Source organism: Epinephelus fuscoguttatus, linkage group LG1 (assembly GCF_011397635.1).
Source record: "Epinephelus fuscoguttatus linkage group LG1, E.fuscoguttatus.final_Chr_v1".
Classification (NCBI taxonomy): domain Eukaryota; kingdom Metazoa; phylum Chordata; class Actinopteri; order Perciformes; family Serranidae; genus Epinephelus; species Epinephelus fuscoguttatus.
The window spans coordinates 35804199-35829693 of NC_064752.1; the positions used below are offsets into that span (position 1 = coordinate 35804199).

General features: G+C 40.1%; 4 protein-coding genes across 4 annotated transcripts; 2 read left to right on the forward strand and 2 right to left on the reverse strand.

Annotated features, from left to right (window-relative positions):
- Positions 1 to 102: 102 nt before the first annotated feature.
- Positions 103 to 10758, reverse strand: LOC125886963 (dnaJ homolog subfamily C member 16-like). The gene is made up of 15 exons (XM_049573380.1): positions 10324 to 10758; positions 10052 to 10118; positions 9735 to 9880; positions 8259 to 8434; positions 6463 to 6647; positions 6204 to 6308; positions 5519 to 5677; positions 5238 to 5368; positions 4786 to 4963; positions 3906 to 4088; positions 3735 to 3811; positions 3352 to 3432; positions 3037 to 3126; positions 2102 to 2272; positions 103 to 1918 (listed from the first exon to the last, which is right to left on the reverse strand). The coding sequence occupies exons 1-15, from the start codon at positions 10512 to 10514 to the stop codon at positions 1438 to 1440; spliced, it is 2421 nt and encodes an 806-aa protein (XP_049429337.1). The 5' UTR covers positions 10515 to 10758; the 3' UTR covers positions 103 to 1437.
- A 1650-nt stretch (positions 10759 to 12408) lies between these two features.
- b3galt6 (UDP-Gal:betaGal beta 1,3-galactosyltransferase polypeptide 6) lies at positions 12409 to 15768 on the forward strand. Its single transcript, XM_049573393.1, has 2 exons — positions 12409 to 12766; positions 13348 to 15768. Exon 2 carries the CDS (start codon positions 13358 to 13360, stop codon positions 14375 to 14377), a length of 1020 nt encoding a protein of 339 aa, XP_049429350.1. The 5' UTR covers positions 12409 to 12766; positions 13348 to 13357; the 3' UTR covers positions 14378 to 15768.
- Positions 15769 to 16147: 379 nt separating this feature from the next.
- Positions 16148 to 18992, reverse strand: si:ch211-160o17.6 (protein FAM107B). The gene is made up of 5 exons (XM_049585056.1): positions 18715 to 18992; positions 18165 to 18198; positions 17739 to 17895; positions 16688 to 16832; positions 16148 to 16522 (listed from the first exon to the last, which is right to left on the reverse strand). The coding sequence occupies exons 1-5, from the start codon at positions 18736 to 18738 to the stop codon at positions 16421 to 16423; spliced, it is 462 nt and encodes a 153-aa protein (XP_049441013.1). The 5' UTR covers positions 18739 to 18992; the 3' UTR covers positions 16148 to 16420.
- A 1857-nt stretch (positions 18993 to 20849) lies between these two features.
- tmem167b (transmembrane protein 167B) lies at positions 20850 to 23900 on the forward strand. Its single transcript, XM_049585071.1, has 3 exons — positions 20850 to 21008; positions 22056 to 22187; positions 22802 to 23900. The coding sequence occupies exons 1-3, from the start codon at positions 20999 to 21001 to the stop codon at positions 22882 to 22884; spliced, it is 225 nt and encodes a 74-aa protein (XP_049441028.1). The 5' UTR covers positions 20850 to 20998; the 3' UTR covers positions 22885 to 23900.
- Positions 23901 to 25495: the final 1595 nt, after the last annotated feature.

Below are 25495 nucleotides of genomic sequence, written 5' to 3' on the forward strand. Positions count from 1 at the left end.
AAAGAAAATAATGATTACGAGTTACAGTGTACTGCAAATATTATTTGTTCAGCAGCAAATTATTCGTTTACAAAGTAAAAGGAGGACAGAGACAGGGTGAAGCATTTTTGATGCCAGTGCAAATTCACTAAACATTTATTAGTGATTTTTAGGTCTACGTATTCCATGCATTGACATTTACAGTGGTTTAAGGGCACAGGCTTTAAAAGGGCAAGTATAATGTGGTAGGATTTATCTTTTCCCCCTGATTCAGACAGTTGACAAAACTTAAATAAGCAAAACCAGCCCTGGATAAACAGTAAATATAAAAACAAAAAGGCAGACGGAAAAACTTTGGGTGCCAATGACCCAAAATGATATTTCACTTTATCAGAGTTCAAACGTGGCTGGTAGCATAGTTAATGTTAAACCCCTAAAGAAAACAGCAGCAAGACATGGCAACTTTGTCTGAACAGGAAAACATAGTGATCCTGGTGATGATCCTGTTCGATCGTTAATCATTTAAAAAACATTGCGAAATGTTAATGTTGTTTTGTGACTATGCTTATTATTGCTGCCTAAAATGCTGTGAAATTGTCTATGTCTTAATGCCTGGAATCAAAAAGGCTGTGTCATATCTATAACAGCAAACAAAGGTCAAACATTACGTTCACCTGAAAGGTCCTAAAAGTTAAATAATAACAATAATAATAATAATAATTTATCTACAAAGTCAGTGCATCAGGCTCAGTTTTCAAGCCTTTTTTTGTAATAACCTTTTTCCACATATGGCCAAAAGTAAAAACTCATGACAGAGGCATGATAGAGGGCTGCCAGTGGTAAAGATCAGTTCCAGGTCAAAGCTAATGTTAGAGGCTCTTGGTGGTTCATACTTAGGTAGAGCAAAACAACTGCGCTTTCTCTGAGCTGTATGACCTCACGTCACCCATTGAATGTACAGAGACGAGAGTTAAAAAGAAACTGGAGTTAATCTATAACACACATAGCTAGCTGCAGCTAACGTCTGTACCATAATGCTTATTGGCTGTTAATGAGTGATAAAAAGGGACGGTACACCGCCTTCATCTCCGCCTGTGCTGTGTGTGTTAAGATTGACTGTGTATGTCTGTACCGCAACTGTTGTTGTTTTACTATATAGTCTCTCCCTTCTTCTGTCTTGTCTTTACACAGAAGGCATGAAGCAGCATCATGCAGCGCAGACTTTACCTTTGCCTCAATATGCGCAGTTTAAAGGTTTGTGGTAGCACACAACTCCAGATAAAATAAGACATTCTGTAAACAGGTTTGCAACAGTTCAGTGCGGCAACCCACCTCTGCAAAAGAGAATTTAAATAATGACTCGAAAACTGCAACACTGCCCTGCAGGTTTCTTGCTTAAGAACTTAATTAGGAGGCAAAACCAAAAAGCACATCCGCTACCGTTCACCATTTGTGACCTCAGCTCTCTGCGGAGGAGTTAGTGGCTTCACCGAGAGAGGGCCACGCAGGGACCTGTAATCTGGGCAGGGTGCCCTCCATCAGCCTCTCCATCCACAGTCCCAACCTGTCAAGCTTGTGGTGGACTTCTATGCTGGTGGCCCTACTGGAGCCCCTCCTGCTTCCAGGCCCGTCCTCCCTGGAGTGGGACCTGGATCGAGAGTGGGAGCTAGATCTGGACCTGGACCGGGACTTTCTCCTGCTGTCAGAGGAGAATGAGGTCTCAGATGAGGAGTCATTGGGATCATCCCCTGTGAAGACGGGTCTAAAGAGGCAAAAGTATTTCTTGTAGCCGTTAAGTGCCAGAACATGGCCTGAGTAGTCTGGAGACTCCTCATCCTCGTCCACATAGCTCTCGCTCCCAGAGGATGAGCGAAGGAGTGACGGCATCCAGTGGCGGTGCTTATCAGCGTTGAGGAAGGAGAAGTGGAGTGTCTGAGTCCTGTAGTGATGGGGGAGTTTAGGATTATTAAGTGGACCAAGCTTTGGTTTTAACAAGCTCAGCCACTCTCAAAATGTATCAAACAGAAACCAGTAAACGGTGTTCGGATAGTCTGTATTCATGAGGCCACTTTCTTTATAATATGTACAAATAAACTAAATGTTTGGCAGTGCTGAGACTTACCCAGAGAAAGAAAAAACCTCCTTGGCAAATTTCCTGAGCAGGGCATTCTTGGAGGCGTTAGTGAGCACCAGTACGACGTTGATGTGACCAGGCCTCAGCTTGACCAGGTTGCTGATGTAAGTGATGTCTGTCAGCTCCGTCACTTCCACAAAGTCCTTCTTTGGAGGGCGGCTGCATGGGTCAATTAGAAAGATAAAGGGAGGAAAAGTTAGAGGGAGGGAAAAGAAACATGGAAACTATAGATGTTTGATATCTTAATATCGTCGGTGTTGTCTTTTCCTGGTTTTAAAGGCTACATTAAAGTAAAGTGATGCAATTTTCAAAACTTCTCTGGCAGTTAAATGTTTTGCTTCTACCCACTTAGACATGAGATCCACATTACTGATCATTATTTATCAAAAATCTCATTGTGTAAATATTTTGTGAAAGCACCAATAGTCATCTCCATGACATTATGTATTGCTCTATTGGCTAGAGCAAAAGTAAAGCAAAGATGTGATACAGAACTTTAAACTTGATCATCACAGCAACACACTGTAAATTAGCCTGCTGCAGATAACTGTATACACTTGGCCACATGACAGAAAATACAAATTTATTAACACTATACTGCTGAGTCATGTTTCATTATTAATGTGAACATTTCTTGCGGCGCTATGGGGGCTGCTTTGACAACTCAAGGACGTGCTTAAGTTAGCAAACCGCGAACCCCCCACGGTCCTGCCAGTTGGATAAACAGCCATTCAACTGCAAAATAAGTTTTAAAAACCATCACTCAGGCAGCCTGTGTGAAAAATTAGGAAACACTGTTCTCTGGTGTCCTTATTTTCCTGTTCGCTGCTGTTGTGGCTCACGCTGTAAATGAAGTAGGTTGCTGAAGATCGACCTGATGTATTCTGCATCCATCTTATGTTCACCTCATTTCACTACATTACCTGGAAGTACTGGCTCTGCTTGATGCATCGTCCTCAGGCTGTGGCGGCTCCTTTGGCTTTGGTTTGCGGGGTTTGCTCTCACCTGGCTCACTGAAAATGCACCGCGAAAAATGGAAATCATCAGTGTGGACACCAATAGTTCTGAATCCAGCCACTACTAAAACCAGGAATAATCATGTAGTAAATAACACATTTCTATTGTAGATCCAGTCACTATCATTAAGTATGTCATTTTTAATCAAAGTAATTTCAAGTCAAATGTTTCGACACATGATTACAACATTGCAGACGGCAAAGGGATCATGGCGCACTCACCTGAAGGCCTGAATGATGACGGTGCCAAACAGAATGAAGAGGGCTGAGAAGATCAATGACAGGATGGGCATCATCTCTCGCCTTGAGGACAGAAAATGTTTATTACTGAGACACGTAGGAGAAAACACACAGCAGCCCATATAAACCAATAACACTCCTCACAGTCTCCCTGTAACCTCTACATATGGCTACATTTCTGAAGGGGTGCATAACAGCTATGAAGGAACACACTACATACAGAGCCTGAACCAGGTAATTATGGCTACATTTTGTTGCCGAAGCATGACTCAGCTTCCAATAAATTTCAAAAAGTACGCCACCCTGTCTGTCTTTGCCTTGTTTGCAATAAATGCTGCAGGCTCTCTGTGTGAGTGTCGTCTTACCAGTTCGAGTAGAGAAGGTCATCATATATTTGCAGGATGTAATCATAGGCGGCATTCATCCACTGAATAATAAAAATCTGGGGAGGTTGAAAAGGAAAAACAATGACATGCAGTTAAATGTTTCACCCTGGTCTCAAATTAAGGTGAGCGTGTGTGTCTGCGGCGTCTTACGGGGGCCATCTCGTTGTTGAGTTCTGGCAGGGTTGCGTCTGAAGTCAGATAGGTGGGGTCTTTCTGAAGGAGCTCCAGCTGTTCATGGAGACGGTACTTATCTTCTTCACTGCCGTTCCAGCCGCCACTCACAGAGCGGTATAAGACCTTACCAGCATGGCTCCGCCTCTCGAGAATCACCACCTGTCAGCAGTGTTAAAAAACACTTGTACTGTAAATTGAGGCTATGCAGAGTCTCAGGATGACATATCGGTAATCTGACACATATCAAATTCTGTATGGTCTAAATATAATTTTTTCCAGCTAGTGCACATTGTCTTCAATATTAATTTATACTGCAATGACTGTTCACTATTTTTTAGAACACTTTCAATGACACCTATGTCTGTAATGCATTATAAACATACTTATAATCTGTTAGTAGCACCATAAAATTACAGTTCTAAACATTTAAAATATTTATAATGCACTATAACAGTGATAATAACACAAAATAAAGCATTTTATAATGACTTATGATTTAAAGTATCTCAACAGCTGAATTGTTTCAGACTTTATCAACTGAGTCATTAGTTTGAGGTTTTTTTTGGAAAAAAATTACATAAGCGAATCATCAAAAAATGTATCAAACTGGAGCACTTGATTTATCTTATGACCTGTTCAACAAATACATTTATCTTACACCATAATGTGTTGTCCTTGCATAGATTTAATGATTTCCCCCACACTTTTTTCCAAACGCAACCAATGCCCTTTTTTTTCTTCAGATGGGTTCATGTGTGTCATACATTTGATTTTAGGAGCATGTCAGTGAGTTTGTGTACAGTAGGAGAATAATAATAATAATGATGCGTGTGTACACTGCATTTCTGTCACTGACCTGAGGTGAGAGTGCAGCCTGATTGTGAAGAAGTGCCTGACAGAGAGGCTGCTGCTGACGCTGGTAGACGTATGCAAACCGCAGCACGTCTTTTTTGTTAACCGATGCAAAGTCCAGGAAGGCCTTATTGCCTGGGAGAAAGGCTTGGTCCTCCCCTGTGATCAGCAGCACACAGTACCTGCGGACCAATCACAGTCACACAATATTTCATTTCACAGTGACAACCACTGTGATGCCTGTCCTACTATTTTGTTTGGATTTAAGCTTCTTACAGAGGCCATGGGATGTTAAAGTCAAATTGGGGCTTAGCTTATATTCTTTTTCTTTCTACATCAGTTCAGCAGTACAGAGACGCCTGCTTTGATCAAGTCTTATAACACAAGTGGTCAATTTAAGAAGAGATATTCAGTAAAGGACCAGATGCTGAGCACTCTGCTCATAAAATGTCTTACTTCCTCCGTCGGTGGAACTGCTTGACAGGGCACAGCTCATCAAAAAGCTGCTGGTTGACCAGCCGTGGCACCTGCAGGAACTTGTTGTTGGAGACAAACTCATCCATGATCTGTCGCTTCATCCCTCTGGCCTGAAAGAGAGAGAGTGCAGAAGATGTGAAGGGCAGCAAGGAAAAAATGTCTGAGTAAATCAGAAGTGAAATTTGGTAACCTAATTCCTTAATTTAAGAATTAATTATTAACAATTATGTGGATTCTTGTTTCACACTTTATTTTTATACCTGGATGATGTCAACTGGCTTTTCTGTGTCCTCCTTGAACAGCAGCATGGTGGGGGCGTATGTGTTAATGTTGAACTGCCGCAGTAGCCGAGTGTTGTGCGTGTCCCCCTGGTCCACGTAGCCAAAACGCACATAGTCTCTGAAGGCAAATGCTGTTAACTGGAGAGTGGAGTGGGAAGATGAGAGCCTCGAAAATATACACATTAAAATACATAAGAGAAGGTGTAAAAAAAGAGGAGAGGTCAGAACAGACTGAGAGCTGCTTCTATATATACTCATAACTGTGTAGTTTTAACTCTGATATTAAAACTGTGTTCCCATAAGTGGCCCTGAATTATTCTCTCTCTGTTTCTATTAAACACATTTATTGACACTGAGCTATTAAAACAATATTGTCTGTGCATCTGACTGTGATAGGTTAATCGGGTAAAGTCTGTGTAACAAAGGAGGAAATATTGATGCATTAGTAAATGAGAAACAGCTGTTCCCACAGATGCCTCTGCAGTTGCTGTCGGGGTCTAATCAATCTGCTCTCGTTTGTATCAGTGGAAACAGCACCAAAGCTCAGAATATTAACCAGCCTGAAGAGCCACACTGAACAGTTCTCTCTGTTTTCCACTGTAACATTTAGTCTAATTAGTGCAACACCTCTGTGCCTGTGTGTGTGTGTGTATGCACTGCTTACTTTATAGAGGAAGGGAATGACAGGGACTTGGTCAAACAAGAGAACACTGGGCTTGTTTTCTGCACGCCAGCTATCCAGGAAAGCCAGGTAGTTGTTATCTGTGATCTGGAGAAACAATGGCAGCTAGGTCAAACATGTATTCTTGCTAAATTAAATCACAGCGCACCACTTTACCATTTGTAAAACGACACTTGATGAGTAATAACTGTAAAATAAATACAATTCTTCACTGACACACACATGCAGCCGTAGTGTTTACCTTTTCCACCAGTTTCTGGGGCAGCAGGTCTTCAATGAACTGTCGCAGGTGCTCCCGTACCACAGCCTGATGGAAGAAGGTCACCCTGCCGTTCACCAGCCCAATGATGGAGGGAGCGCGGTGAGCTCCCAGCTGGCTGGCCAGGCGCCGCTCATAACCCAGGTCCACAATGCCAATGCCAACACCTGGTGTAACATTAAAAATAGACTGCTATTGTACCTGATACAGTAGAGCAAAACACAAGTGTTCCCACAATGAAGGGAAAATACGTACTAGATTTAGACTAACTGATTTTACACTTTTAGTTATTCTACATTCAATGGGTCTAAGATGCACCAATATTCCTGCAAAAATCACCGTAGATGTTAAGTAGGAAAGCTGAGCAGTAAAATAATGAACACAACAAACATGTGAAAAGTGAATTCTCTCTTTCACCAAACAGAGACACTCAAAGTCTCGAGGAAGAGTGACTCCAAGCTGTGGGTTTTTTACTCCAGTCTTTGAAATTAGTGAGGGACTGCCTAATGGATATGGTTCATAAAAGATGCATACATCTGTTTTTAGTGTCTCACAGACTCCTGTGTATCCATAGAGCTGTATACCACAGCGGCAGAGAAAACAAGCCAATGCTGGCTTTCACATAACCAGAGAGAAATGCTTTGAAACTTTGCTTTGAAAATGCTTTTCTTATTTTGATTTCACTCTAAACTGGATTTCTGTTAGAAGGATTTACATCTGGTATCGATAAGGGATGCAGTGTGGGAGTGTTATGACTCAGTAATGTGAAAGGTGTTGCTTATGATGACAACAAATAAAAAAAATCACCCAACTCCTCAGTCCCCATCAACTCTATCTAACTTTTTAGCATTTAGCTTTTAGAATCTGCAACTTTACTGTTTCGGTTCACTCTCACTGCTCTAGTCGATCTCATTTCCAGCCACAGAAGGCAGCTGTTCTCTGCAAAAAAAGTGCTGAAGCTCGACAGATACACACTGTAAGCTACCTGCCAGCACCAAATTGTCGACAAAGTTAGCAATTAGCTAACACTGTAGTTGCAGCTAAAGAATCAATTATACGCTCAGCAGCACCTTTATTAGGTACACCTCTGCAATCAAATGTAAGTGTTGTAGTTTCTGAGCTGACTTTGTCATTAGGAGGTGTTATGCATGTCATGGTGTTCTGCCCCGGTGTGGTCAAAAAGGGTAATTAATGCTGCTTTGAAACTAGAGCAAATCAACAAGAGTATTTTTTCAATAGGGTTTATAACAAACAAAACTAAAAATAGCTTTGCGTGCTACACTAACTTTAGGCTGCAGCTTTTAAAAATCTTGACACATCAATTTTCATAGATACTGAATAAATATTCCACTGGTTATGACTTGTGACTTCGGTATAAAGAGCACTGGGTGCATAAATATGCAGGATATTTTTCCAGGGCAGGCCACTTAGTTATTACAGAATAAGAATGAGACTAGGTCTTCAGGGCACTGTGAACTGTACTTCCAATTAGCAGAATTAACTCAACAACTTTAAATTCATCTCCAGTGCCAGACAATTGTGACATTGGGTTGAATTCCTCTCTTGACTTCACTCTTTGTTCCAGGAAAGCAAGAGGAACAAATAAACCCTGCTGAATAATGAATGAAATGACTGGCTCTTTTGGAATTACACTGGTCCTAATGGCCTGCAACTGAGCAAACATCAACCTCATGTTATGATGCTTTAAGGAAAACCAACCCTGATCCTAGACAGTGCGTGGGGGCGGACTGATGGGAGTCTAGTGACAGCAGACTTACCCAGTGGTTCCAGCTCCTGCACCGTCTCCTTCCACACAGGCTCGATGTGGATGCATGCAAAGCACCACTCAGAGGTCACTTTGATTAGGTACGGCCTCTTGTGGCTGTCTGGGAGGACATCGCTGTTAAACTGCGCGTGATGAAGCAGGTACTTACTGTCGGCAAAGTCCCTGGACCTGGAGGAGAATTGGAAGCAAGACAGTGAGCCTTTTTATAGACAGAGCCTGGAGGGTGCTGTCAGGACATGACCCCAGAGTAAACTGTCTATAACTCCAATTTGTTGAATCATTCTAATTCTCTGTGCACTGAGTTAAAAAAAAAAAAAAAAAAAAAAAAAAAAAGTAAAATTCCACTAATAGGTCCCTTTAGTTTGTTAATCTAAAAAAAGAGTGCAACCTTCTCCTCTCCTTTCAGTCTCAAGATTAAAATATTAGGCTGACATCTGAACGCATCAAGTCTGCATCTAACAATTATTTCTAGGGACACACAATAGTATAGACATGTCATCAGTTTTGGCCTATATTGGCTTTAAAATGGACTATTGGAATTGACCAACGTGCTTTGTCTTATTTTGGACAATGAATAAACATTACGTACATTCAAAAGCATTGTATTTCATGTCTCCATCTGCTGGTGGGCCATCATGATAACAGTATGCATGCATAATATGATGTTAATTCCACTACAGAAACGACTTGATGATAGAAGGGGGGAAAAGTGGGTGTATATCAATACTGGTATCAGTTATCGGCCAAATAAACTGTTATGTATCGGTATATTGGATATCAGCAAAAAAATTCAATAGTGTGCATTCCTAATTATTTCATTTTAAATTACTTAAATTTTCACTCTTTAAATTGCTTATTTTGTTTGACTAACAGGCAAAAAAATCCAACATGTATTTCATTCACACTGGTATGAAATGAAAAAAGCAAGCACACCCTCGCATTTGAGAAGCTATAGCCAGCAAATGATTGGACTATAATCAATTTGTTGTCCATTTTACGCTGTATAAAATAACTTTATATTTTCAAACTGCAGAACTTTACTGTACAAGTTTGCAAAGTGAAATCTAGGACTGGGGCAACAATTGCTTCCAACTAAAAAACATGGATCTAGTATGATGGTAGTTTTGCCTTTTTGTTGTTATCAGTAACCAAAAGGAGGAGCCCAACCTACTCCACTCGCTGTGAACTGTACACTGCAGCATGCTGGAAAATAAATACTTAGGAACATAGTTGTTGGAACTTGGAGAAGAAACATTTTGTCAGATGAAAGAAAAGCAACCTTTTCCCCTCATCAAAAAGGATTTGGTGTAATGCATGCTGGTGCTTTGATTTTGAAAAGGGTATTTACTGTATCCTCAAAGAACTGCTGACAGTACTCATGTAGTCTTCACAAGCATGAGTTCATAGGACATGTTTAACCTGGTGTTTTCTGATTCTAAATATTTCCTAACTAATTGACAGCCTGTACCTGGGGAAATGGAAAAAAGATTCATCAAAGTAAAAGCTGTTGTGGAAGCTGCGGAAACCATGATGCTGTGACTGGCCAAAGGGCTGGTTCTCATCCATCTGTCCATAGCGGTCAAAGTTGGACCTTCGCTCCTCGTTAGACAGAATCTGTGTGCAAGAAAAAATGAAAGGCACAAGTGAGAGGACAGTGCTGCTATGCCTGCACAGAAACAATGATATAGAAAGTGAAACAGAGTGAGACACATAGAAAACATAGTGAATATCAGCTGGGGGTTGTATGAAACAGAGTGTATGATGTTTTGATGCATTTTCACCCACCTCGTATGACTTGGAAACCTTGATGAACATGTCCTCAGCTTTAGGGTCCTTGTTCTTGTCAGGGTGCCTAAAGCCAATACAGGACACCATGGATCACTACAGGGTCACACAGGATTAAATGCTGTAACAGTAGCATGTGACGATTAAAGTCAACAAGCTCCAGTTTACATATCAGATGGACCCTTATAACTGAACAGGGCTGCCCGGCTACAGTCACAATGTACCGGCCTGCTGCCAGGGGACTCAGGGGACTCTGTGTATCTGTCACTCACCATTCTTTAGCCAGAGTCTTGTATGCCCTTTTGATTTCTGCTTGACTCGCACTCCTGCCTACACCCAGGATTTTGTAGGGGTCATATTCAGATGCCACTCTCGTCAACTGCTCACTCAAAATCAGCAGAAAGATGGCGAGTAAAAGTGGACATGTCCGGGGAGGATAGCGGCTGGTTCTCCTCAGCGTCATGGCTCAACTGTTACCACTGTCCTCGCCCTGCGTTAGCGTCAGTTAGCTACCGAAATGCCCGGTGAAGTAATGTTACAAAGCTACACTGTAGCGGACAAATATGTCGAGCTAAGAGTTTACATAGTCCGCTCTACTGACTTCTTAAATGTTGAGTTTAATACAGACGACATACTAACAATTTACCTCGGTAAGGCCATTATTTTTCTAGCTAACGCTAAGTGTCAGCGTCATGCCCGCAATGAAACTTCGACTTCCGCTTGCATATTTCAAAATAAAGTCCCCCTAAACCCCTTTTGAATCTCAAATTGACTGAAAACGATAGATTTTAGGCAATTAATTAAATTTAAATTACCATTAAACATGTGGGCCTATGAAAGATAATATAAACACTGCTGAAAGACACACAGAATGCGGCTACTCAAAGTGTTGCTCATGACAGATTTGCATTGGCATGTATTGGGACATGTTGCCCTAAATTTTAACATGTCCATTTTTTCCCCACAAGGAAAACAGAAAGGTAGCAGAGGAGTTTCATTTTGACGAAACTGAATACATTTCCACCTGAAATTGATGCAGGAACGATGCAAATTGGTGCATTAAAATTCATCAAAATACACTCAATATTTCCTGTGTCCAACCTCACTCATTTAAAGTGCACACAGGTTATCACTTTGCAGCTGGTAAAGGTGGAGCTCATTTTAAATGTTTTATATACTGCTGGATAGTTTAATCTATGATTAGACATAATCATTTATTAGTTGCTTATATTTTGTATTATCAATCTATGTTTCCAAAGTAACCAAAGCAGACAAATTAATGCTGTGGAGTAAAATGTTCAAGGTTTCCCTCTGAGATGTAGTAATAAAGTAAAGGAGTAAAAGTATAAGGTAACATAAAATGGAAATAATCAAGTAGCTACAAGAACCTCAAAATTCTCTGAATTTTAATGATAGCAGTTGCAAAGTATTCTGTTTTTACTCAATAATAATTACTAACAACTATTTTTAACATCACAATTCATAATTCATATTGAAAATGTAATTTAAAAAAAACTGTTTTTCAGGGGAAATAAGATGCCAGAGTGCATAAAAATGCATAAAAATAGAGCTTGTTCACAAAGAGATTTCACAGGGGTGTGTTCCCAAGACCCCCTTACGGGAATCCGGCCGGAAAAAACCCCTGGCAAAAGCTTAAATATGCCGTTCCTACATTCTAATCAATTTAAGATGCCCTCCAAAAATTAAAAAAAAACAAACAAAAAAAAACCATTCAGACTTGTACCCTTCAAAAGGACCTTTGTAATCAATCATTTGGAAAAACAAAAATGAAATACATTTTTTTAAACATATATTGGCTTTGTAGGCTACCACAATACAATAAGAAACACATCTCCCTTTAATCTCTATTTAACTTTTCGTGCGGTTAAACGTACAAACACCCCTCAAATCGTATTTGCTCTCCTGTATGATTATACTAAAAGGCCATACTTCGGTGCTTTTATTATGAAGAAAAAAATATACAACGTCCGGTGTTAATATCTCTGTCCAAACTTGACGGAGAGTGTGATAATGCGCATGCGCAAATCAGTAACTGTCATGAAATCGCTCCTCCTCTTTTTTATTCTTTTTAATCAAATGTTTATTTCTGAATAACCATGCGATATTTAACACAGAAAAACTTTATACAGCTTTGTTTTTTTTTCAATACAAATTACTTTTTATTGAGACGTCATATCAGTTTATAGCAAAAAAAAAGGCCAAAGTTGGTCCTGGAGTAAGTCAGTTTCTTCTCGCGCAGTTATATACGATAATACATTTTTTAAAAATGAATAACATAATATCATACACACAGAAAACAAAAAAGGTCCATATGAGTGTTTTGGGTTTTTTAATCCCCTTTTTCTTACGGAGGTTTCACTTCCGTTTCCTCTTCGTCACTGCCACACAGACTTGACTTGGGTTTATACACCAAAAGACAAAAAAATGTCCACACCGACACCTGGCTCAACTCACCAAGCGGACGGATCAACTTGCTTATTGTAACCAACCTGAGCGACACCGGTGAACTCGGTATTTTCCATCTCCCGGTCAGACCAATATGAGCCGCCCGTGTGTGTCTGCTTTCAGCGGAGTGAGCTTACAAAGTGCGCAGAGGGTCTCATCGCGGTAGCTAGCGTTAGCCCTGCAGAGCTGCCGTCTGTGGGCCGCTCTGGCTGCATCACTCACGGGACAGGTACCTTTCAATTAGCCAAGGTAACTAACAAATCCTCTTTAATTATTACTGCTTACAGCATTGCTTTGACACGTGTGTGTACAGTTCAACTACTGAACTTAGCAAGTAGGTGGTGCTAGGAAGTCATGGGTGTGCAGGGACTTTGCTAATTTGCAAAACTATCCAAGCAAAATCTAATAATCCAAATGCAAACCTCACTGCCAAACTGTAAAACACAGGAAGTGATGGTGCTACGACTAATTTAATGCAATTTGTTACTATAAACATATTTTAAACAACACACAAGACATATTTTCTTGTGCTTATGAATGTTTGTTTACATCTGTGATGAGTGTGCAGCCCTAAAACGTGCTGAAGCAAACATGAAGTACTGTGCGATTACTAACTGCACCTTCATTCAGGCATACATCTAAGTTATAAGATTAGAGTTACACAGCATGCACATTTGTCAGTTATAAGTCAGTCTCTGTGCTCATTCCCTTTCAACCACCTGATAGTTTTCTGATGATGCTTGCAGAACAGTCTTATTTGGGTGTTTTGATAGTTAACCTTATATTTGAGTTACATTAACGCTGACAATCTTTTGTGTTTTCCACCCCAGACTCAGCACCATGAATCTGTTACGTCTAGTGTGCCGCCACAAGACAGCCCTGGTCATTGGCACTGTGTGCAGCTTTGCTGTAGTTCTGGTCTTCTTGGCCAAATGTACCTCAGAAACCCTGAAACAGGGCCACCAGGACCCTCCAGGCTTAGCCCCTCATGCCAGTGCTTTGCAGTCCCATCCAGAGCAGCACAATCCCCCTTCTACATCCAAAGACTTGTCAGCGTTCCTCGTGGTCCTCATCACAACCGGACCCAAGTACACAGAGCGGAGGAGCATCATCCGCAGCACCTGGTTGGCCAAGCGGGACTCTGATGTTCTCGCCATGTTTGTGGTGGGAACTCAGGGGCTTTCCAGCGAGGACCTACAGAACCTTAACACAGAGCAAGGGCGGCACAAGGACTTGCTCTTACTGCCTGACTTGCGAGATTCTTACGAGAACTTAACACTCAAGCTCCTGCACATGTACTCCTGGCTGGACCAGAACGTGGAGTTCAAGTTTGTCCTCAAAGCAGATGACGACACATTTGCTCGCTTGGACCTCCTAAAGGAGGAGCTGAAGGGGAAAGAGCCCAGCCGCTTATACTGGGGCTTCTTCTCAGGGAGAGGGCGAGTGAAGACTGCTGGGAAGTGGCGGGAAAGCTCTTGGGAGCTTTGTGACTACTACCTGCCCTACGCGCTGGGTGGGGGCTACATCCTCTCCTCCGACCTGGTACGTTACGTGCATCTTAATGCAGGCTACTTCAAGACGTGGCAGAGTGAGGATGTGTCACTGGGCGCCTGGCTGGCACCAGTGGATGTGCGGCGGACGCATGACCCACGCTTTGACACAGAGTATAAATCGCGTGGTTGCAACAACAAATACTTGGTGACACATAAGCAGAGCTTGGAGGACATGTTGGAGAAACACCAGACTCTGCAGCGTGACGGCAGGCTCTGCAAGGAGGAGGTCAAGCTGCGGCTGTCCTACGTGTATGACTGGAGTGTGCCACCCTCACAGTGCTGCCAAAGGAAGGATGGCATTCCTTAGTTTTTGTCCTTTTCACAAGGCCCTGAAGTTGGCTTCTGATTTGTATCTTCAAGTCAGGGGGAGGTTAAGGGATAATTCTCCAGTGTTACACCTTTTAAAGTTATGTAGCAGGTTCCAGCCAACATAGTAGATGCTTTAATGATGAAAGAAACCCCATTTCAGATTTGGAAAACCATTTTTCTTATAGTTACAGTATACACACACGTATAGTTATACAACTTAAAAGCTTCGTACTACGATGCCTACCTCCAGTTTCACAGTTTTAAAGGGTGTAACAGTGGGGAGTTGACTGAAAAATAATACCCCTTAACTCTCAAACAGGAAGTCAGTTTCAGGCTCGTGTCCTTTTCAACCAGTTAACTCCTTTGGCCTTGTTTTTCGGACCTATGTCAGTGCTCTCCTCACCGCCAGTTCACCACGTCGGTGGCCTACTTCTCTCCTCTGTCTGTGCTGCTTCTGCTGTACCTCTTGCTCAATATTTTCCAACACTATTCGATATGTTTCACCATTATTTCAGTGTAGTAGTACTGTACAGGGAAACCAGACGGGAGAATCTCACCCTGCCATGATGTCTACTTTTTTTGTGAAAGCAGTTTTTATTTGTATTTTATTTATTGTTAATTTATTCGGCAGCAAACACAACACACTGGTACTGAGTTGGGACAGAACCACGGTGGATGTGGTTGCTGCTTGTGAGTGGAGTTTGTATTTATAAATGTGTTTGGGGGAAATCATGCGTAATTCACTTTTTAAATGTAAAATTTTTGTTTACGGTCAACGGTACAACAAAGTTTCATCTGTTTGGAGGTGCAAAGAATGTGTAAGAGAAAATGGTTGAATGTGTTTTATTCAGCAGGCCTTCTTATTCCTCATACTGGAGCTTATGTGAGGATACTTACATTTCCAAGGCAGCCGTCACACTTCAGAGTTTAGGTCAGTACTTTTACTGTGTGGAGATATCAAGTTATTAATGTTTGTCTGCAGCGCACCACAGATTCAGAATGAGAAACTTGATATAGACTACCAGCCGGCACTTGGTCACTTTTTTAAAACAGGAAACAAAGTTTTAAAGTCCATAAATTATTATTCAACGACTTGTTTTTTTCTGATGTTATGCTCTCCAACCAGAACTTACCCTGTGATGTCACTAGCTCTGTCCTGAAACTTGTGAAATGTGTACAGCATCGCTTAAAGGGTACGATATGACGATGGAGCACCAACATTTAAGAAATGCTGCAAGAGGAGCCATGTCCGAGCTTATTTTTATGGCGGCTTATACATTTTTTTTGTTAACAATGACATGACTTATTTTCTCATTGTTGTCACTAGCAAACCACAATTCAGTACAACCTATGTTTCAGTGTTTGTTTTTACGTGTATGGTCAGCCTCCCTGGATGTTTTATTAAAACTTTTAAATGTATTCTTGTTACTTGTATTCTTATATACTCGTTATTTGAAAGGATACACAGAAAATATGTTCTCTGTTTAATGATTATCTCATAAATTCTCATATTTCTGAAGTAACAAGAGTTTTATCTCATTAATTTAGGGGAAAAAAGCAGATTTTTTTATTATTAAAACTTTTATTTCAGAATTCTGAGATAATAACCTTCTTAATTCAGGAAAAACAGATTTTTTTTTTCTCAAGTGAACGCATTTCACTTCTGTAGCATTGCTACCAACTTGATAAAAATGCTTTTTTAACACACAAACTACAAAAAAAAAATACAATAATCTTACATAGTTTACATACCTTTAAATAGCTGCTATATTTAGTGTAAAAACACACTTATTGGTTTATTATCTTTACACAACACACTTTAAAGAGAAAATACTCTCACAGGAGGATTTTACAACTCCAAACTGCGATTGAAGTAAACAATCCGTTATACTTCAACATTAGTCTCAAAGTAATACTGATCAATTTTGATGATTTCAGTAGAAATATATGCAGTTGCCAGTAAAGGATCCTTTTAACCGACTTTGTAGGAACTTGTCAGGGCTCCACGATAATGTCATTAAGTGTCACTTTGCTCCTGTCATCACCAAGAAAAAGTTTGGACCCGTCTCAGGGTTCCCCTCACACGTACAAACTCCGGTATATTCTGCAGGCTTTCACTCCTCTTCTCCTCCTCCAGCTCGTACTGCAAGACAGGAAACATCTGTGTTTGGATATCCTGCTGATTAAGTATTTGCCAATATCTGCATGTTTGCTCAAACATCCCCAAAAAGTAAATAGATTATTACAAACGCTGTGTTCCCCTGGCTGTGAGACTTTAAGTCTTTGCTCTTGACTAACATATACTCACGATTTGTATTCTCTGCTGCCTCCTGCGTAGCTTCACCTCCAAGTCGGAGGGAGGTGAGAGGGCCAGCTCCCTCTGCTTGTGCTGCTCTTTCTGTTTGTGTTCCAGCACGCACTGCAGCTCAGGCTTTTTTCTGGGCAGTAGACCTCTGACGACACATGGAAAAAGTTACTAGATAAAGATAAGCAACCCAAAAAAATACCATAAAACTTTTTCCCTAGAGATGGTTTAAAGTACAAAGACACACTGTTGGTGGGTGTTTAGTTTCTTAATAAGCTTAAAGGGATAGTTCATCCCAAAATCAACAACACATGTTTTTCGTCTAACCTGTATCACTCTAGATTGTTGTGTTTTTTGAGATATCAGCTGTAGAGATGTCTGCCGTCTCTTGAACATAATGGAACTAGATGGCACTCGGTTTGTGGAGCTCAAAGCACCAAAACAATACATTTGAAACACTCAACAGCAATGTCTCTTTCCAGAAATCATGAAACAGTTACTCAAGATAATCCACAGACCTTGTATGATAAAGTTGGGGGATCATCTTGAGTCATCATATCATCATATTTAGACAGAAAGATGTTGAGTTCCTGCTTTTTCTTTATGCTTTGAGAACTACAAGCCAAATTCTGTTGATTTTGTTGCAGTGATATGAATTATTTTTGCTTTCTCTGACAGATGAGAGTGAAAGCACCGACCCCCTGATGAGAGATTAGCAGTGAGCTCAGTCGAAGGTGTTGTACCTTTGACACGATCAGCGTTAAACCACCTAAACACGTTGCTTATCCCCGACCACAGCGCCGGGCAGCTGGGCAGAGGAAGCCTAAGAGGCTTCCCTGACTGAGGCAGCAGACACATAAAATGCTTATCTGGAGAGCCTCTGCTTTCTGAGAGAAGCTGCAATCTGTCTTTACTGCACACAAAATGTCGCATAGAAAACCAAATCCTTGTCTTTTACATAGTATAAATCTCTGTGGTAAATATAACGTCATTACTGTTGCTGCCTGTGTGGCCTGATCACAGACAGCACGTACAGAGCTCAGTGTTTTCTCACCTTTTGTGGCAGAATAGCAGCTCTTGGTGTAGTGATTTGTGTTGGTGAGAAGCCAGCATGGGATTTGGCAGCTTTCTGGGTTGGATGAGGTCACCAGGCTCCTGCTGTGGACTCTCAGTCACCTGGCGTGGTGAGGCCATCCAGCAGTGATGTCTCTCTGACACACATAAATACAAGCCAGCACATGGAGTCATCACCATCCTGCTCAGTTTTTAATCCAGGACACTTTTGTACACACAGTATTACATGAGCTTCTGTGAAATGGTGCTGCTTAGTGTGATGTTATATGTGCTATCATGAGAGGAACTTAAAAGCAATGGGCTACAATTTGTGATCACATGCGGAGATCATGGCATTTGTTTCTTTAGATTCACAAAACCAATGTAAACCTGACATTAAACTTGACAACTGTTTATTTTATCTTACCTTTTCTATTTCGAAGACCCCTTTTTTGAGATATCTGAATAAAGAACAGCAGATAAGTAAGTGCATTTCATCTGCAAAATGAACTTTGACAACTGAAATGATGCAAATGCAAATCCACACAGACCATTCTGCCACCCATCAGCATATTGTAGCCATTAAATTCAAATCTTTGTCAAACAGGAATCAACACATCTCTACATTCTCACATCCTCACAAAGAAGAAAAGTAATCAGTGTTGTCTTCAGAGTTACTCAGCAATATCACATTATTTACAGCTATGTAGCTGATATGTTAAATTGTCCATAATAAAGTCTCCATGGTTTGTGACTGTTTTGAGTCTTTCATAACAATGGGTGTAGTGTGAGCTTCCTGTTTTGGATTTTACTTCCAACTTTATCAGGGCTTTTAATGTCCAAACATTCCATTCTTTGAAACTGAGCCTAGATGAAACTCTGTCCAACTCAAATATGATTAAATAGGTTTTTTCTTCTTCCCAAGTCCTGATGAAAATAAATATTTACCACAGAAGTAATGATAAAACCAATCTTACCTGTGTGCTATGGTAGAGACGCATTGGTGAACAGAGAAGTGTGTCCTCACAGAAGCAAATGCAGAGAAAGAAGCAGCAGAAGACAGAGTTGTTCACACGGTGCACGCTGAGCTGCAGTTACAGTGAGGCTGATCTGAACAGGTGTGCTTCACTGTCCTGCGATCAAATCTTATTAACTGTCTTACGACCCTTTGTTCCAGCCTTGTTCCCTTCGGGAGAGAAACTTCTGTTGTCTCTAAGGCAGCAACAACATATGGAGGGATTAGGATAATGTAATGATTAAGGATAATGCTACAAGAAATACCAATAAAACAAGCATGGCTTTTGTATCTTTACTGTAAAGACCCACCTGTTATCACACATACTGAATGAAATAATAAAGTAAACTAAATAAATGACAAATTCACATTAAATTGTACTTTAAATGTAAAGTTACACACCACTGTCCTGATGCTTTAAAGTTATATTCAAGATGGAAAAATAATGCACCCAAACAGAGGTTGATGAGGAATGTTTCATGGTCCTGAGGTGAAATTAGTGTAGCAATAGCAAACAATCTGACACAACAAATGTGGGTTACGATGTGACACTGACAATTTTAGCCCTGCAAATACATATTAAATAGAGATGTAGGGGATTAAGTATGATCAAAGTGCTGATGACAGTGGTAAGAGGATGGTCCAAATCACGGCAGTGATACAAAATATGTGCAGTATTAAACAAGTGAAAATACATAAATATTGGGACTACTCAATACATACATGATATATGAGAGACCTAGGTTTAAGCATGTGCATTGGCATTATGCATCACACAACTCAATGCGACAAAGTGTACAGGTGCATTTGCACATATAGGTGTGCAATAAAAACAGTTAATTTTTTCAGCCTGAGCATGATACCAGTGTGAGTCCATCCAGTGGGACAGAAACAATGTATTAAGAGCATATGCACAGTATGCAGGCAGTGCAGGTATCCTGATTCAGATCCCTCCTGACTGGCTGAGACTGAGCTTATTTGCACAGAAAGCACTCTCGAATGGCTGATGGCTGTCAGCACAAAATGTTCCACGGTGGACCTCTGGGGATGAGGTGGAGGTGTCTGTATAGTGGTGTCAGCTCATTGTAGTGTGGGTGGAAGCTCAGCTTAATCCTCATCCTTCCCTCTGTTCTGTACAAGGTGTGGCCAGATTCAGGGCTGCAAGCAGAGCCAGCATTTTTCACCACTTTGTTAATCTCGTCCTTGTCCTCTTTTTCTGTAGGTGCTGCCTCTATGTCATATATGGCAGGGCTGACTGTGCTGAAGACATCCTGCAAGAAATGAGCAATGAAAGACAGTGCAGTATCTCTATATTAACAGTCCTGTCCATTTTTTTGGCAATATTCTCTAACATCCTCTAAACAATATCAGTGCAGAATTTAAATTTCCTCATTATAGATGCTGATCATGGTTATGGATTACCCAGAGGAATATAATATAAGAAAAACTAGCTATGATTCAGTTTCTCTTTTTCCAAATATGTCTCAATTTTTACAGCGGTGTCATGCATTAAGTTGACCAAAATAAAGAAATAGATAAAATAAAATAAATTTAAAATTAAAAACAACAACAACAACAACGTTATCTCAGAACCATAAGAAAAGGTTTCAGGGGGGAAAATCTGCTCTTGTTTTGATGAATATTAATTACAGTATAATCTCTCTTCTGAATAAGATTATTTTAATTTTTTCCAAGAAAAGCTTCTCGTGATTCCAAATTAATAATAATGGTAATTCAGAAAAACAAGAGTAGATTTTTTTCCCTCAGGATTCTGAGATAATAATCTCGATTATTCAGAAAAACTGAGCAGAAGTGTTTTTCTAAGTGAATGCATTTCGCTCCCATACTATTGCTATGGTGGTTGTGTTGCATGCAATATATTCAATAGGAAAGTTTGAAACAAAAAAGGAAACTCTGTACACCTGATGACATTTTCCCAGAGGTGTCATGATAGCGTTAATTTATAGAAAGAGTGCATACAGATAAAAATATGTGATGTATGAGATTTAAAATGTGCAGTTTTATTGTTCATCATAATGTCCAGTAGATGGCAGTAAATGTTCGATGGACAACAACAAACATAAAACGTAGAAGAAGAGTGTAAGCCAGTGAAACCGGAAATGTCAACCGACTGACTGCGAAGCGAATAAGACTGCATTATATCTCCACTTTATGCATGACATGATGGATTGTTAATTTAAAGCAAGAACCCGTCATAATACATCGTCAAAGAGCAAACTGCGAATATGACAAATGGTAGGTCAACTGTGTTTTCCAACTAGTGTCGACAACATAACAGGACATTAAGTTCGGCTAGCTAACGTTACTTCTGGGACGGAAGGCTAACGTGGAAGCTAGGTTAGCTGTAGACGTGGCCCTGGGCTGCCCTGTTATTAGTTTGTTAGCAACTAAACAAATTCGTCCTCACGAAGTTTAATATTTCGCTTCTTTGTTGCAATTATAGAATGATGGTAGAGGTTTGGCATCATTTAGTGAAACGCTAATACCGTATTTTACTCAGGTTGCAAGGTTTCTTGCTAACTAGCTTTAACCAACGGTAGTGTATCAGTGGCTAATGCTAGAAAATAACAGCTATCAATAAGACCACGACTATAATTGAAAAGGCAAGATATCATGTTAGCATGCAAGCTAACTGACTAAACATTTACACATTTGTTGTTCTGGTCCACTGCTGATGTCGGTACACGAGATTCATGATGTTGCTGGAACTGCAAACAACTCAGGACTTGCCAGAGTCAACAACACAGTTGGTACATGCAGGGTGGAGGGAAAATCCACCACAATTCAGGGTTTATACTGAATGTAACTGAATGACTTTTTACAGTGGAGATTATATACACAAAGCAGCAGAAACATAAACAGTTAACCCTCAAATCTACATCAGAGCTAAGACATAAATTGAAGGTGTCATGACAGGTTGTTTGGTGTGGACACTGTAATATAAAGAATATGTGTACAAATGTCCTTATCAAATCACAATTCTTTACATTTTATGTAGCAGCAATATGTGTTTTCAATATTTATTTTCTCCAGTCTGTCTCTTTGCTATTCCTCTGACAGAGATTTTCTGAAATTCATTAAGTAAAACCAATCAGTGCAGCACTGCAGAAAGAATGAGTCTATAACTGAGACTTTATGTTAGTTTCTGGGATTGTTTTTGTCATTTAATTCAGTTTACAGATTTTGTTTTGTACAGTGTCAATTAAGATGAAAAAAAGTAATGTATTTAGATTTTAGCAGGCAAGGTTGACTGTGTGATATTATTCTCCCCTTCTTCCATAGTGTACTCTTTCGATGGCATCTTGGTGTTTGGGCTGCTGTTCATCTGCACTTGTGCATACCTCAAAAAGGTGCCGCGGCTCAACAGCTGGCTGCTGTCAGAGAAGAAAGGAGTGTGGGGCGTCTTCTACAAAGGTAGGACTGTGACTTCTACAGATTGTATCTACAGGGATACCTAAAACTTGAGAATGCATTCTTTAACAAGTGGTTTCATCAAAATGAAATCTGAAAGGTAGGAAGATGTGAATAGTATCTTCGACATCTTTTGTGTATCTTTCTACTCAGAGCTGGCTCATTGGCGTACTGGCTTAGTTTACTGAAACTAATCCGTCTTCAGTGCTGTTAGTTCTGCTTTTGTACTTCATGCTGTCATAAGTAAGGATGTCTCCTGTGGAAAAAGGGCCTATTTGTCTTGCATAGGAGTTTTTTCATAGTGGACATTCTTATATACCATGCAGATGTAAACACATCTAAAAACCCTTAAAGCTCATAGTCAGGACTTTAATCGCAGTAATTTTTTCATTTCAAATTTACTATTCTGTTGTGTATATAGTCAGAACAACTCTAATTTTGACACTACTCAAATATTTACAGACCACACTGTGCTGTTAGACTCGTCTTTGACTTTAGCACTCACCTGACTGATAACACATCTGTTTAGATGGTTTGCTATATCCACCTTGTTCTTTATATCAGTTTACCTGTAATTTTCTTCACTCATCCTCTTCTTCCTCCATCTCTCTTCTCAGCTGCGGTAATTGGGTCGCGGCTTCACATTGCCGTGGCGGTTTCCTGTTTGGCCATGGCTTTCTACATTGTCTTCTTGAAATGATAGCGTCAGACTGGACTGGAAAGGACACTGGACGGGTGCAGACTGGGGATGGACTCATCTCTGTGGTCATGTGCTAATCCTTGTTGGGGTACACCTCCTGGATTACCTGACCAATGAAACCCCGTTTGCCCTGTGGACCCATGTAAAAGACTAGCCAGTGCTGCCCCCTTCTGGTGACTGGGTACATAACTCCTCCCTTGATAATGTGTGTGCACTACAATCATGAAGGGCATCCGCAATCTACTCTACAGTTATTACAGAGGAGAGGAGTCACATGGTATCATTCTGTTGTAGGGTAACACTGTTGGTTGTCTCCATCTACACCCCATAAATATTTATATCGAAGGATGCAGAAGATTGAAGGGCAGTGTGTGCATTATACCATATACCTGTATACAACCCAAAACTAGCCTAGCTGTATATATTTGGGAAAAGATGTGACCAATAGAGATTTGCCAGAGGTTTTGTGTGATAAAACTGAACATGATCAATTCTGCTTGCTCCCAGCTATGCTGTTTTTTCTGTATCACCTCTTGTGTCAAGGGTGGAGGGGAAGATAAACAAAGCTAATATATAAAGATGTTCTTGTGTACACTATATTTTACTTACTCGTAATCTTCAGTGCTGTTGGGCTTCTCCTGAGCTTTGTTTTAGGTTTGAAATACACATTTTGCACAAGTGTATGTTGTATTTACTTTGACATCTGATACTGGATAACCTGTTTTAACTGTCACAAATTGTTACAAATTGAACTGTAAGTCATGTAGGAGTATCACAGCACTAATAACTTTTGAAAGAGGCATATCTCAACGTATTGTTAAAATTGGATAGCTATATCAGACTTGCCTGAAGATTTAAATGCAATGCCAAATAAGGATGGTGCTTCTCATGCCATCTTAATGACAAACTGTTATTCTGAGTTTAATTCTGCCACCTTATTTTATATTTTTCAAAGAAAAAATAATGTTTTTGGGAGGGGATGCAATGCAGTTTTGAGTAAAACATTAATCAGAAAATATCTGTGTTTGTTGTCTTTAAAAAAAAAAAAAAGTTAGATCTCTAATGACATTCAGTGCCTACTGCAATATATCCACCGCAGTCCCTTTTGAACATTTTTCATGTTTTATTGATATGATTTCAGTCACAGTGGGTGTAATTCTGCCTTTTTTGCACTAATCAGCAACACAATAAGGGGAAGTATCCTCCAAATTAGTTCATTTGAGGTACAAAGCTGAAATAATTCAGTGTATACATTTCACCTTCTTCAAGCTAGCATTTAGTCAAGGCAGCTTTGACTGCAGTTACAGCCTTGAGTCTGTCCTAATGTGGATTGATCCACATCAGATTTGTATTTGTGATCACTGCATTTTTTTTCTTCTTTGCAAAACTGCTCAAGCTCTGTCAAGTCACATTAGGATTGAGTCATTCCTGGTCGATAATGTAGTTATTTTTAAAATGATGTATGTGCAGCGTTGACTTCACTTTTGGCATTGTCTTGCTGAAAAAAATAAATCATCTCATTTTTTCCTCCAAGATATCTCAGTGTTTCTGCTGCAGATAAACCCCCGCAGCATGAGGCTGTCCCCACTTGTGTCATGGCTGGCATTATAAATTTCTTCTAATGTTCGACTTCAGGCTATAAAACTTTCTTCCACATGTTTTTCATTCTCACATTTCTCATTTCACAGACTTTTTACCAAACAGGCCAGATGTCAGTCCAAGTTCTTCTCCAACAAAGAGTGTACGGCTAGAGGAGCACACAGACAATAGTATCTGTGTGCAGTAGGGTTGCAGTGGTATACCGGTTTTAAGGTACTTCACAATATTAAAATTTACAGTTATACGGTGTACATTTGCTTATATCTGATAGTGAAAAAATAATGCAACTGGACTGAGAATCTCAATTTTATTTTTGTAATTTTCAAAAGGGAGACTTTTTACAGTAACTTACATTTAAAAAGAAAAAAGTTTCAAGTAGGGTTGCAGCGGTCAGTCTCAACTTTATTTTACTTTATACACATTTCCATTTGAAGAATGATTTCGAGATTCAATCATAGTAATAAAATGTTGTTCAACCCAAAATAACCCTTTTGTTTTCAGTCCTTAAAGGTAGTTTTGTCATATAATAATAATAATAATTCTGTAATACTGTGATATATGATACTGCGACATTTTCTGAGACAGTTATCGTGCCGTGAAGATCTCACACCATTGCAGCCATATTATGCAGTGTCTCCTATCTCACCCAATGAACCCTTTACCTCCTTTACACTTACCAGAAGCCTCTTGGTGGCTCCTGATTTACTGTATGACTGTGCCATATTTGCAGTGGTTATGAGTTACCTTACTGTGCTCTGTACTTCACTGCTTTGGAAATTGCTTCATATCCATCCCCTGACTGGTACCTCTCAATGTCATTGTTTAGGCGAGACATTTTGACTCGTTACATTAGAAAATCGCAGCTGTTATTACTATGCATGTGTAGTATGCATGCAAAGTAAAAACCATCCCCAGATTCAGTCACGTTTGGTGTTTTGTCCCACTATATTGTTGTTTTTCTGGCACTGTGTCTCTCAGATGCCTGTGGCTTACAGTCTGGCACTTGGTTGCT